The following is a 15,520-nucleotide window of genomic DNA, read 5'->3' as shown; positions in this document are numbered from 1 at the left end:
AAATGCGTTGGTTACAGGTATGGCCTAAATAATAAAAGTAGGTACGAAGTTAACCAAAGTGCAATTTCTGAAGCCATTCGTTTTCATTTAATTTGACAAATATCAAACACCATAAAAAAGGTATGTTTCATTTCAATCCATTTTCAGCCAGTTCGCAGATTGCCTTATGAGCTGAAGCAAAAGGTGGAGGGGCAATGGAGTCGCAGGATCACAAGAGCCGCTCGCGAGAAACCCAGAAGAGAGAAAATATTTATGGTGATGTTCTACGCGATTTGCTCGTCCTGCCAGCATCTATCATAGCCGTCATCAGAACAGAAAAATGTGTTGCTTTGAGTTGTGGCTTCGTGCGGCAGTCTGTGGTCTGAATAGTAGGTTTTTATTAGTAGTAGTTCTTATATTATTTTGACGACCTGAGACAGTGATACTTTTTTATTCCACATCAAATTAGATCTTTATGCAATTTCACCAGTTGGTAAGACATGATGCAGTCAAAGATGGTAATAGGCTAACCTGTATGGCAGTTGCATTTCCTCTTAATGTACCCAACCAAATTTATTTTAGGTTGCTTAACTCCCTGAAGGTCAGACGGACTTGCGATCAACAAAAAATAATGTGCCAAATCTTACGAGGAGACATCAATGCTCCAGATCTTCATAACCAACTGTGTTATATACGTGTCCCAAAAGACAATAACCTTCGTCCATGAAAGAACAAATTATTCGTGGTCCCTTCCAGTAACACTGTTGCACGAAGCATGGCACCTATACCGCGTTCATTGTCGTCATTATCGTCGACAGCAATGCTCAATGGGATCTATTCCACCACGGGTGGACAGCATTGTTCAGATGCTCTGCGTATATTGAATCACCTTTACTTCAATATTCGCAGAGTATCACTATAGTACACTATATTAATATAATGTCTTCATAATGTTTAATGTCATCTTTCATTTACTTGTCTCATAGTTATCCATAAACTGTGTAGTTCTATCTTGCTATAAGTGGTCCTTCTATATAAATCAATAAATCATTTTCGATTTGTTTTTATCTAAAATCCGTCTCTTCCGACTTCTACTTAACTAGCGTATATTCGTAGCCGCCTACAGTGCTTAATTCACTCAAAATAATTGATGTAGCGAGTGTGAACGAGTGCAGTCTGTGACAATGTGTCATGTAAATTATACACTTGCACGCCGAGCCGTCGATACCTCTGGGACACCATTGTTATAATAAAACGCCGTCTCACAGCATTAACGCACAGGCGCAGGAACTGTGTTATATTTTGCTATGTTTACTGTTATTAGGGTATTTTTATTTGGTTTCAGTTATTTTTAAAGAATTAGTTAAACTTTTAAATCAATAGCGAATGCTAGGCATTTTCTAAACAAACACAATCACTTATTATCATTGCAGCATAGCGGTGGTCTTTATATTAAAAAATAATTATATATTATCATTGATAACACGAATATGACTCATAACTGAACATTTCACCACTTATTCAGTTATGAGTTGAAACGTTGTCAGTGTTTTGAAACGTATATAAATCCACTGATATATTTCTTGTCATTACCATGAGACTACTGATTTGTTTTGCTTTACTACTGTGTTGTAATCCTTAATTTTATTAATCAGTAATAAGGATATTTGTAGAATAACCAAATAGTGTGAACAACTCCAAATTTAAAAACTAGCAATACAGTATTAAGAGTTGGTTCATGTAGAACTTCTCCCTGCTGGGAGAGGGCATTTCAAATCGAATCAAAGTATTCGTTTTTCATATCATTGCCAATAAATAATGTTAAGATTATTACTTTTAAGAAGAATATATATATTTTTTTTTACAGTTATACTTATAATACTAGCTCTGACAATCTTTTCGTAAACAACAAGCGATAGTACGCATTGAATTAAGTACATCATCCTTTTTTAAGTCTGTTAAAATAATGTTATATTATGTGCGGATATCTCCTGTGGCTGTGCATCGCGGGGGTGTAACATGTTTATATGTTTATTTTAATACGCGTGTCGCGCGTATAATACGGAATTTATTACGGCACGACCCTCGGCCCGATTAATGCGATACGGAAGATTTGAATTCAGAGCGTTCACTTGGATTGGTAGATTCAGGGGGGAGGTAGTAAGTAGAGTTAGCAGTCAACCTGTCATAGTGATGAATGTTTCATATTCAAACCACCTCCATTGTATCAAACTTAAGTACCTACCTGTTCATATGACACAATCTTTTAAATCAATATGCAATACTGTACCTACTTTGTTTTTCATATGAGTAAATTTTTGGCTGAGTTCCACTAAAGAACACCCGTTGCAAGATTGTCGTGAGATTTTTCTTAGACCAAGGCGTGTTTTGAACATCATCATCATCATCATCGCTGGGCACAGGCTTCTTTTTTATATGATAGCGGGCTTATTAGCAACACGCTGCTTTGATGCGGATTGGTGGGCAATAAATATTACAAGTTCTTATGTATTATAACAACAGGAACCGGCGGCTTAACGTCCCTCCGAGGCACGGGTAAACTGCCAATTTACTTACTCCGGGCTGGGGGATACTGAGAATATTTATCAGATAGATTCAATACCTAAGAATACCTCTAAGAATTGAACAGAAGACATGATAATCACAGAAACATGATATAGTTGAACATGCTAACGACAACCAGGCAGTTAAACTTGAGGATGAAAGGTATGAAATAGTGCATAAGGTAATTGTAATATTTGAATAATAGTTTACTTAAATGTTAATTTTACTTGACTGACATTCAAGTGGATTACAGCATTTACTGACTTTGCTAAACAAAACTATATCTCATTGGTGATCAAATATAGAGACAGATACAGTTTTCTTACTATATTATTCAAAACTATGAAATCAGTATATAATACTATGAAACAAAATACCTTGCTGTATAATTAGGACAGCTGCACATAACTAAATATTTGTTTAAACAAGCACTACGTGCTGTTATGTCTATAATTTTTAACTACTTAAGCAAAGTGTATGGAAATTTGCCTTACTACCGACTTACCGAAACAAAGCACTTCAATTAAATGTGTCATGATATACGTTTGACAAGTTATTTAAGTGTACTTCATTTAAATCTCCCTTATTTTCTCTATACTGCTAAAATCCTTGATCCAACTGACTCTTTGAGGTATCATTTTGCATCGTGTCCTCGTATCCCATCGAAATTGTGCTATGTACACGAGTCATTTTTGGAGGAAAACGACTATTTGGCGGCCTCTTAGATGGTTATGTAGTAAATAAAGGTAAGCTTTATTTTATTAAAATGCGATCGACATTGGATATATAAAGTGCCTATTGTTTCCTTCAGATCTTATTTAAGGATCAAAAACCACGGATGTGCAATGATTTATAACCACTAATAACAAGAAAAACTAGCTATAATCTATTTCCATTCGTATACAAATCGGTTGAACAGAAAACCATAAAACACCCCACACAAAGAATCTTTATGTAAACATAACATACATAAAAAGCGTTATATCTGTTTTTTTAAGTCATTTCGAAAGTCATTAATCAGAAGCATTGTTTGTATTGTATTTGAGGCAGCCGGTACCCATGATTAGATTTTATTACAAAGTACATAGACGTAGTATTAAAACCTTTAATGGACACTCAGAGATGATGCCTTGGCCTAGAATAAACTATTTTTCCAGAAATACTTTATATCTAGATGTTAGGCCAAAGTAAGTTATAATAAGCATACATGCATTGTATTTACGATTATACGTATGTGTATACAATGAATATTAACTAAAAACTTTTGGGAGATAGAACTCTTAAATGTACAAAATTAAAAAGACAATTAAAAGGCAATCGGTGATTTTGTTTTAGAAGAACAAATTAAATTAACATGGCTTATTTTCTCGCTTGATCCAAGGGAGACAAATAGTCTAAGTAAAATTTATGTATCGGAATCAAATTCAATTTGGCCTTTGCATTTTTTACTTGATTTTTAGGGCCGTAACTTTCAATGTCTGGACGTTAGAAGCATTGTGGATAGGACAATGAATAAAGTTTTTTAACTTACTTAATTGTTTGAAAATAATTGTGGTAAAACTTCAATGTCTAGCTTTCTAGAAGCTGGTAAAAGAATCATAAAAAAAAGTATATTTTACATTTCAATTTTATATATTAATCGTTTATACGGTATTTCGTTAATGCGGTATGTATCTGTTAAATAATCACCCAGTAGTCAAGTTAAAAATCAACTGTTGCTTCTCGCCAAACTTATTTGAAGCTTGTGAAATTTGTTTTCCTTCAGGATTTTTCTAATCTTCTTTTAGCATCGTTTATATTGATTATAGCGCTCCTGCCTTATTTATATTCAGCGGGAGTTTTTTCATCACGCCTTGTGCTTAATATCGCAATTTGTGTCGTAGTTCGCGTAAACCGTGGAGAATTGTCACTTTCTTGGACTTTCTACCCTTCTGATATTATTTAATTTGATGTTATTTAATAAAAAATATCTTACGACAAGTTTTTTGCGTCTTTTGTTGATGCATGGCCTACCTTTGTATGGTTTTAGATCAAGTAGTGTGTGAAACTTCATATGGTTTTATATATAACAACTACTATTATGCAACAGTTTTATAAAACAAGTATTAAGATTTTATTGGTAATAAGGGAGAAGTACGTGCACTTTATTACGTGCATGTTATTTATGTAAACTAAAAAAAAAATATTGTAAAAATAATTGAAACCTCAGTTGTAAGGTTTAATTCTTTCTGCTCCGTATTTTCTTTTGAACATTCCTAAATATTATGTCCTGAATTCCCCAATCGGATTTGAAAGCACTCAAAAACTATGGCGCCGCAGATCAATTAGTTCCAAGTAATAAACAAAGCAAATATGTCTGTTATGAAAAGAATTCGGCTGCCAGCAAACTTCTTTTGATACATCAATCAAAATCATACACATAATGAAATCATCATTTGGGTGGCCATAGAGTGGACGCTTCTAAGAAATTTAGACGGACTCCGATGTGCACGGCCATTATCACATTCCTGTATTATTAATTAGAACTTAGATAGCTGCAGATCTGAAAACGACAGTGCAAACTTTTTGGAAAGGTCTCAAATTGAATGGACGTTATGAATATTCGTAAGAAATGATGAATTATAAAAAGATATTCTTTAATTTTTCGTTTAACATTAGTTATTTACGCATTTTGTGCAAATTTGCAATGTTGCAATCAATAAAAGTTATCATTTACAAATGCATTTTAAAGTAACTATTGCATTCAGATTTGATTGCTCCCATAAAATATCTAATTACTTGAAGTATGCACTACAGTACATTTATGACTGCATTTCATATTTAATAAGCTTTTGAACAATAATGAATTATTTTCTGTTATGTGCTATATGCTCAGCAATAAATTCCGTCGACGGTTCGTAGGATTTATTTCGTATTATTTTATTGATTTCCAATAATAGATAATTGAAACTGACTTCATAATTTTATTTAGTTTCAGAATTCAGGAAACATTATGGTTTAAGTTTCCACAACGAATGCCATAATTATGTAAAGGCCTTCAAATGTATGAGTGTATGCAGGAGCATTGGCTATCAAGTATTTAGATTGAACACGCTATGCAAATGCAGCTGTCATGAACTGAAAACCACCACTGTAGTACCATATTTTAAATGGAGAACAAACGGTACTATAAAGACAATACCCAAAACATTTAGTCCTTCACTCTATCACATCGTGGGGAATTATTTAACACAGCCAACAACAGTTGATTCTATTGATATACGTTCAGAAATAAAACCCGACAGCCAACCTGCAGGTAAAATTATTTCAGAAGCAACAACAGCTAAAACAACGGATGAAGCAATGCCTACAGTCAATGCAAATGAGAAAAGCAAAAACGAAACGATAGTAAATGGAACTGATACTGTGAATAAAACGCAAAGTAATATTAATATAACACAACCGCAAAGTAGCAACACTTGAATATTTTTATAATAATTAAATAATTTTACCGTAATGCAAATTATTTGTGCACTTAATTTAGATATAATATTATATTACAAGTGAATGCATAGCGTTTAATTTTTTTTACTATATATCTAATATCCTTAGAAATATACTTAATACAGAATCCAAACAGATTTCTGTAAAAACAACTGATTCCCTCACAATTATATGACCGTACCTATATGTTTGACCATAGTAACGTAACTTATTTTCATACTTCTTTTTTAGTGAAAACAATCTTTTTTTGAAGTATTTGTCAAAAATATGTTTGTATTTTCTGTGCTTATATTATATTTAGCACACATTTTATTAAATTGTTTTATAAAACAAGCTTTACACAAAACAGTAAGGAACAGATTGTTAAAATTATAATTCAGATAAGACAAAAGGGAGTAAAATTCGCCCAGTAGTTGTAATATTCGTTTTAAAATGTTAATCAAATATTAAAAGATTCTACTATATCTTTTAACTACTATATCTTTAACATTTCATTATAACCCCAAAACCATTTTAGGCGCATGAAATGAGGCGAGAAAGGTAGTATAAAAAAAATATTTATCATGAAGAGTGGTTTACTTTTATATGGAAAATAAATGTACATAATAAGTGTTTATTGTGTTTCCTTCTTCTTCATCATCATTATGCAACCACTGCTTAACACAGGCAACTTTACTCATAAGATAGAGAGAATTAGAGCTTAAAACAATGACTCTGCACCTATGTGAGTCGGCAAGCTCTATTAAAACTGTATAATCCCATATAGTTCGATGAGATAATGGCCAAGTGTAAAATCCTCAATGTAAGAAAATACATAAAAAAAATTGTAAATCTCAGTTATCTTCATTTGCGACGGTGCTTATTAATATAAGTACTGCAAATGTTGATAACACAATTTGCGGTACTTATATTACATTCTTATTAGGTACCTAATAACAATTTTAATTTACTTTGAGATATGGGCAATATTAAACGTTTAGAATAATGGACGCCATTATAAGAATATCATGTATTTTTCTATCATTTTACATGAGTAATGGGCAGCTTTTACATCCGACAATAGGTAACTTTTGGGAAAATATTAGTTTTGATATTTAATGTAATCCCTGTATATAAAAATCAATTTCTGTGAGTTTGTCTTAATTTGGGTCGATTGATTGAATTTGTTTTTATTATATTGTTCATCTATACAATACTTGGATGGGCTTTAAAAAATAATGGAAACCCCAGAAAAACATTCGGTAAATAAAAAAAAACTTAATTTCTAATTTTGTATGGCGAATGCCGTAAGGTTGTGATGAAATGAAAATTTTGTGCTACGAAGTTTAGCAGGGCATCTAGTATGTCTTTTAGTTTTTATTAATCTTAGTGTTTTTATATTTCAGTGTTTCCACCATCAGAACTACTGAATGATACAGCAACACACAGTAAGTTTGAAAGTTCGTTTTGGTACATAATTGAGTACAACATTACTCTTTTCCTTCTAAGGTCTGATAGAATATGATTATCCTAACTAAATTAAATTTTGCTTATTTTATAAACAAACTTTTTTATTAAAAATGAATCAAAATATTTTTACTTATTTCATTATTTAGTATTACAAATATAATAAATTTTTTACTATCTCCAAAAAATACAGATTCGGCTAAATTAGCATTACGTTATGGTTTCCATCGCACTTCGGAATGTGAGAGTTATGAAAAAGCATTTTTATGCATCCAGAAATGTGTCGATAGGGGCTACGATATAGCATACTCGGATAAATATTGTTTTTGCACATGCTACGTTAACAAGCAAAAGGCAAAATATACTCCAGAACATTATTTGGACAGAACCAGATGGAAACTTGGTACCCCAAAAACAAAAAAACCCGCATGGATACAAAAATTAGCAGATGATGCACAAAAATCGAGTATTGAATCTATTCATGTGATTAAGAAACCTGGCACTACACCATACAATGACACAGTTCTTTCCGATGAACCTGACACTATAAGCGCTCAAAATATAACCATTAGTAACAATACTACAAATGCAATGGATCGTCAAATAGTTAGCAACGATACAAATGTATATAGTCCTATAGTTACTGATACAACAAATGTATCGATTCAGAATGAAAGCAGCGCTGCAAGTACAACTGGTAGCCCAATAAGCGGTGTTACTAATGTAACTGATAGTCAAAGTGACGTTAATGCAACTGATAGTCAAAATATAAACGACACTAAAAATGTAACTGATAATCTAAATGCAAACGGCGTTCCAAATTCAACTGTAAGCGTTGTAACAAATGTTACAAACGCTCAAACAAATAATACCGAAACTTAACTATGCGGGATGATTCATCACATTGTGTCCTATAGCATATATAAACAAAATAATATATACATTGTGAAATCATAATACAGAGTTTAATTGGAGGTAGTCTCAATAATCCATTGAGTGTCGTAATAATAAACTTTTTTTAATTATTTTTTAAATTAATTATTAAAATAAACTTCTTGTTTGTTTCTTTTTATAGTGTAATTATTAAGGTTTGTTAAGTAAATATTGTTTTATCAATGCTGTCATCTTTTGATGTAACAAGTTTGCCAAATGACATGTTTAGAAAGTAATATGGAGTTATTAAGGTTTTTTAAAGGTACTCAATATGACATACCTACGCTTCGTAAAAATACAAGTAGTTCGTGCATTATTCAATGGCCTTTTACAAATTATGCGTTATAATCGAGTAAGTATTTCTCCCTATGTTATAAGTGTTTACAAGAAAAATACTTTGTCAAAGGAACGGACGGTCTGACAGACACTGTGAAATTTAACCCAATAAAGATGAAAGTTATAAACGAAGCACACTCGATTCTCGCCATCTTTCTAGTGCGCTAAGTACCCATTTTATAAACAAATCCCTTTAAAATAACTTGGTCCACCATGATACATAGTACAGTGAAGGTAATACGAATGTCCCATTTTCTAGAGGTTGTTCATAAAATATAGACCGTGTTTCGAATACTTACGACGACTCACTGAAATAATTATCAATATATTCTGCGTAACGGCAGCATTAGGGAAATAATGCCCTGCTTCTCATAAAACATTAAAAGGCTAATAACTGTTAGTGCTACCAATATGGGTAGTAACAAGCGCATTGTATAATTTATTTGGAAATAAAAGAACATCCCATATGCTAGAAAACAGAAAACTATAAAAAATCTGTACTGATACAGGAAAACCAAATTATTACATCTAGTAGGTACCCATGTTCGTAATCAATCAATCCATCCATAAGAATCTATATTTCACGATTCTATTACGATCGATAGGATTCTATATTTCTATCACAAAATGGATGAATGTAAGCCTTCAAATCCTTAAAAAATTAAATTAATTAAATTTAACTAAAAAATCTGTACTGATACAGGAAAACCAAATTATTACATCTAGTAGGTACCCATGTTCGTAATCAATCAATCCATCCATAAGAATCTATATTTCACGATTCTATTACGATCGATAGGATTCTATATTTCTATCACAAAATGGATGACTGTAACCCTTCAAACCCTTAAAAAATTAAATTAATTAAATTTAACAAAGTTACTTCAATAGTTTTTCTTCAGGAGTACAGTGGATACGTATACGAGATTAGTACAAATTTGGTCGGTGTTTTTTGCAGAGACCTCTGTGAAAAACCGGCCAAGTACTTTATCCGATAATGGCTGTATAGTATTTAGCACGGGCAAATTTTAATAATTAGGATAGAAAAACAGTGGATGATAGTAAATTACTTAGAAATAAGAATAAGTACAGCATCTTAGATACATCTTATTAGTTGAATAGAGTAAGTGCAATTTTGGTGATTCCAGATTTCTAAAATAAGTAAGAGTTTCCAGTAAGTTTCTAAAAGGTTCAGATTTCTAATTTACTGCATTAGCAAATAATTAGAAATCTAAAGCTTTTAGTAACATTACTTTCTTTTGTCCACTTATAATAAAATGTGAATAAAAACCTTTTCCTTTTATTTAACTTGGTCCCTGTTTACGAGACTAACTTTTTATGCAATACCCATGAGGCGAAATATAAGACTGACGGCTATGACGTATTGGCAAGATTTTTTTACCAATACACCGTGAACATAAATATGCTTTTATATCGATATATCAATTTCTTTTGTTACGTTCGACATTTGACGCACTATTTTACTATAGACGTCTCTTCGGATAAGTGGCTCATGCTCCCGACATAAATGTGGAGAAGGTAAAATATTGAGTGCTGCTTATACAAAAAGTCATTCACTATGAATAATTAAAAGTGAATCTTATTAATTTAAGAGAAACTCGTATGAATAAATCAAAAATATATACTATAATACTAGAGATGCTAAGGCTATTTTAGAAATTTGTTTATTATTTGGCTGTTTATTTATTTATTTTTATTTAACTCTTTATTTTTTCACCATTATGTTAGTAGTTAGGGCAATGAAAGAAGAATAAAAAACAAAGATGGAAGTAGAAAATAAAAGGCGGCCTTATCGTTTAGAACGGACCGGTGGTGTAAAATTATTATAAACCTCCATTCAAATATCAAAATACAAATACGTAGAGAAAATCGCATAAATATAATACAATAAACTAATATATACTTAATCAACGCATAAATACTTCATCATATCAACCCAACACTGGGCCGCTACAGGGCATGGGTCTCCCACAGTGAGGAGGGGTTAAGTCCATATTCCACCACGCTGGCCCAGTGTGGATTGGTGGACTCCACACACCTTTGAGAACATTATGGAGAACTCTCAGGCATGCAGGTTTCCTCACGATGTCTACCTTCACCGTTGAAGCAAGTGATATTTGAATTGTTTAAGAAGTACATAACTTAAAAGTTACAGGTGCGTGCTGGGATGGTTTTATCCAAACTCAAAAACATGATTTGTCAGTTTGCAAGCGTACAGTTACGCTTGCTGCTGAAACTGACTGCTAAAATTACAAGAACCGGTAATTTGAGTGCAAAAGTCAGTTAGCAGTGACTGAATGCGTCTCAAAGTATTTCTAATGCAGATGGCTGGAAGGAATGAAAATCTGCAAGATTTGTATTTACTGGAGTTCCATTTTAATAAATATCAGCCAGGAGCTAGATGAATTGATTGTACAATATAAAAAGGAATATTTGGGATTGAGCCGAATGTCGCTTTTCATAGTTTTGGCTCTTTGTCACCAAGGGCTAGGGTCATAAATCTTGCGATGACCCTCCCTTATGGCAGCCAGTGATACAAAGATAGTAGGTCAGCGGGGACGGAATGGACGCAATAAAATTTCGATTGCCGATATTTATTAAAGATTGACCCCTCGTTTTTATAAAATATTTATCGTTATAGGGCAAAATTTTTCCTTTTGATCATGCGTATACGAATTTTAACGACAGATATGTGACACGTTTCCAGATTTTTGAAAGCTTTCGTTTGCGTTTGTTTAATTTTAATTTTGTTACTCATTATTAGTTTTGTCTGGTGGAGTTGTTTCGGCCGACGCTAGTTACCATCAAGACTTGCCGTAAGCTCTCTTGTTTGATGCCACGTAAAAAGCGATTTCGGGTTTGGGTTTTATATAACTGCCATAACCCTAAAAGGAAGCCCGCAACCATTTTACTCTGCATCACTACCAACGTCAGTCAACGGCTAAATTATAGTGGAATAAAAAGAAGTAATTAATTTGTATCACAAAAAAAACCCTTTAATTTTTTATTGCTGGTCAACAGCTTTCTGCCTTCTATAAGAGAGGAACATAGGACCTCGTAATCGGAAGATTATCATGCTAACCACTGTGCAGGCAGTCAACTTGCATCATTAACACTATTACTTACTTGAATTTGTTTGATCGTATTTTTAACTTCTTTTGGTATCAATACACCTACACGTTTTTCCGTGATAGGGCGGCTAATCCGCGATGAAAGTATACTTTGCCGAAAAATTGATTCATTTGTAATGAAATGCTGGACTTTCTTTTATCTGTCTCCACACAATTGGAGGCGAAACAAGAGAAACGCAAACAATAAATCCTCCAACATAAAAATTGCAGCAAGTTTCTTCATAATACCGATGGAGGCATCATCAAAAGTTGGTTCGGTTCGCACCCTCGCGCCCATTCGTGCAGAGATTACCAATAAATCCAATACGGGATAATTGGGCCGCTTAATTCTGTTCTATCTTTCTACTTAGTTCAGTCGTCAGAATGCCAGCTCAGGCCCCTTGGGAGAGTCCAGTCCGGCTACAAACAATAATTATTTGCCAAACAAAAACCAACTTTTACTACTTATGATAGAAATGAGATTCAGATATCGTAGCGGGACAAAGCACAATGCTTCGTTAATGAAGAAAGTAGTACCCCTAATGAGATATATTATTTTTATGCATTTGCCAGTTACTGTTATAATACCATTCTTTTAAATAATGCACACGGATCTCTGTTGTATAGTATAAATTGTATTTATAGTTCTTACACATTTAAACTGTATATCATAATAACTTGATATATTTAATCCTTAATAAATAAACTAATAGCCATTTCGTGTTAATGAAACAGAAAAAGTATCCTCTGTTCATCTCCAGTATGCAAGCTATAAAGTCGTGTTAGAAATATTATTAAAAGTGGTTTATTAATTATTTAATTATTTATTTATAGGTAAATAAATAAATAAGTAATTGGTACACTTTTGCATTTATAAAATGAAAATTAAGTTTTATTCTCATATCTCATAATACATGGATATGCAAATCTTATTGTAATTTAGCATCGACTTTGTCATTGACCCATACGCGTTTGTTTAATGCAAAATGAAGTATATTTCTATTAGTCGTATCTCTAAATCTCTCTTATGAGTGATAAGAACTATACACAGCCCTGGGATACGAATAAGACGAGGATGATGATAATTTCATAACTCAAATAATAAGAAAATCACTCATAAGTATTGACAGCAGGTTTATAAAACATGATGGACATAGGTGTCGCTTTTCCCTCCCGTCTAATGGATGAGTATTATTGAGTGCGAGGGTAGCAGCGATTTGATATTCGCATCAGCCGGCCCTCGGGACCGCCGTGACGTGATTCTGTAGCAAAAGTACTATCGACTTTTTATAAGCATTCAGATATGGGAAAAGTGCTTTGGTGAATCGATCATAAGACTTCTTTTAATGCTCACCGTCAAAAAAATAAGGGAGCAATACTGCATCTTAACAATGGCAGTGGTAAATTGTAAAGTGTGTGAATAACTTGACACAATTGATAAAACTTATCTACGAGTATGTGCATAGAAATATGTGTCAGTCTATAGTTAACAAGTAATAGTAATTAGGCTCAATGATTATTTGAACGACACGGTAATTCAAAAAGTTCTTGTATGTATATATTCTGTCTGCATGTCTGGGCTGAACTTTGAAACTGAATTTTTTAAACATAGCTAAACTTACAAAACGAACACAGAACCCTAACAAATTTACTGACATAATCTACACATTCACCTCAGCATTATTGGAATTCTATCTATTTTGCTCTATATATTTTATAGTAGACGTCATACTGGTTTAAGAAGAAATGAAAATATCATACACAGAAAAAAGGGGTATCATTCACACAAAAGCTATTCCAATCACCCCATGATGAGTTGGAATTAAAACGTCAGTCAAAGCGGAAAAATCCCGTTCCGAAAAATTAGCCAACGAAATTCCGACAAATAATTAATCTGGAATAATCATACAAAACGATGCGAGCGGGATTCTCGGGCATTATTACCATTCATTTCAAATCAGCCGTGCGGAGGCTGGGAGGGTGAGGCATCGTCGACCTGAATACGCATACATTTTCCAATCAGGGCACGTATCATTTAACTCGCTATTAAATTCGACTTCTTCCTTACGAATCATTATGTCAAATGCCAAGACTCCTCGTGTGTAAATATCGCAAGAAAAATTCATTTCCTAAATTAATTTTATTTGTGGAAAAACTTTTCTCGATGTTTACTAAACATAGGCCTTATCAAGGTAGGAGTCTTAGCGGTTTCGTTTTCGATAACGGTGAAAAAGGCAATGCGTAAGTATGTACTAGTCTAAGAATATTGCTAAGCCTACATTAACCTTTCACCAACAAATTTTCACAAGCAACTCATAGATGTCGTATCTTGTGATTTTTCGTATGGATTTAGGGTAGATTAAAAGAAAAACTTTATTTTCATCTGTTCAATGTTTTATGAGTTCCTTAATCTACCCTTTAATATTACACAGAGGCGAATGTGTTTTAACTTTAGATAGCGCCTTACGTTGTTAATCATTATAAAAGAGTTGGTGAAACGTTTCCTTTCTCCAAGCATCTCCTAAGTCATTAAGCATCCGATTCAAGTGTTGCCTAGCATTAGTTATATTTCAACCAGTGTTTCTAAATTTGTTGCGGTGTAGTTTTGGCAGCCATCAGGATATATCAGGTACGGTAGAGTTTCTTGGGATTAAAATTACCGTATCAACCTCCTGTTTTCTTAACCTTCCTTTTAAATGTCAGAATTTTATTGGCTATTAAGTTAATATCTCCGGATGCTTCGGTATCAGAACGCTACATATTGAGCGTGTTTTAGAGGATCTTTTCGGTGTTGCTTGTAACAATATTAATGACATCGTACTGATTTCTCTTGATATCCGGATTACGGCATATGTATGTATAGCAGAATGCAGAGTATGGCATGCCATACTCCGCAAGGTAGTTTAACTTAAACTATCTATCTATTTGAATCTCCATCTCCATCACCGCAGCACACCCGACTGTCATGCTGGTCACAAAAATTAACATAGGCTGATGATACCGATGATTTAACTTTGTAACTTTAAATATAATATAACGGAATCCTTGATGATCATACTTACTGCTATTAATTAATCTTAATTGTGTGAGAAAAACAACATTAAGTTTTTCAAAGGCGGCGGTGCGTCTGAAAATTCATAAAGGATCTTTTCGGCATAAAATTTATTGTGTGGTGAGCATTCAGATGCCGAAAAAGGAAGCGTGAATGGTTCGTTATACCTACTCTGAAATACTTTTCATAAACGCCGTCATAACATTCATGCTTAAGACCTTTTACTGTAATTACTCGGAGAGCAAGCTGTAGGGATGAATTAGAGAATTAAATTTTTATGAAAGAAGTCTTGGTTGTTTCTTACAAATCTACATTAATTTCACTGAAGCATGCCAGACATAAATTGAAGCGTGCGATTCTTTGTGCCTTACTTACTGGATCTAAAATGTGGTCTCTTTGAAACTCGCAGTATTTTCTTTTAATGAGAGAAGTGTTAGGACCATAGATTAGCTGTCTACGTGTGTTTTACTTTATAAAAGTCTGCGCTTTAATATTTCAAAGCGTTAATATTTTTTTGTTTACTTTGTACAGAAAATGTTACATACATTATTTTGCTTTGTGGTAAGCGATGCACCTGTTTCATTACCCTTATAAA

General features: G+C 33.1%; 1 protein-coding gene across 2 annotated transcripts; it reads left to right on the top strand.

Moving 5' to 3' along the window:
- The first annotated feature begins 6,972 nt into the window (after positions 1–6,972).
- Positions 6,973–8,430, top strand: LOC120637101. Of its 2 annotated transcripts, none has more exons than XM_039908747.1 (3): positions 6,973–7,090; positions 7,413–7,454; positions 7,667–8,430. In XM_039908747.1, the coding sequence occupies exons 1-3, from the start codon at positions 7,012–7,014 to the stop codon at positions 8,353–8,355; spliced, it is 810 nt and encodes a 269-aa protein (XP_039764681.1). In that variant the 5' UTR covers positions 6,973–7,011; the 3' UTR covers positions 8,356–8,430. The 2 variants fall into 2 exon arrangements, with proteins under 2 accessions (XP_039764681.1, XP_039764680.1); XM_039908746.1 differs by having other exon boundaries at positions 7,661–8,430.
- Positions 8,431–15,520: the final 7,090 nt, after the last annotated feature.

The sequence above is a fragment of the Pararge aegeria genome, chromosome 3, assembly GCF_905163445.1.
Source record: "Pararge aegeria chromosome 3, ilParAegt1.1, whole genome shotgun sequence".
Lineage (NCBI taxonomy): Eukaryota > Metazoa > Arthropoda > Insecta > Lepidoptera > Nymphalidae > Pararge > Pararge aegeria.
Note: the sequence above shows the minus strand (reverse complement) of the source record. Positions and strands in the feature narration are given on the sequence as shown.

What these genes read in the sequence shown, in the direction of transcription:
- LOC120637101 (XM_039908746.1), top strand. Translation starts at nt 7,012, where the DNA reads ATGGACGCCATTATAAGAATATCATGTATTTTTCTATCATTTTACATG. An exon ending in GCTTTTACATCCGACAATAG is followed by an intron (nt 7,091 to 7,412) that starts GTAACTTTTGGG and finishes TTTATATTTCAG; the next exon opens with TGTTTCCACCATCAGAACTA. An exon ending in GAATGATACAGCAACACACA is followed by an intron (nt 7,455 to 7,660) that starts GTAAGTTTGAAA and finishes TATCTCCAAAAA; the next exon opens with ATACAGATTCGGCTAAATTA.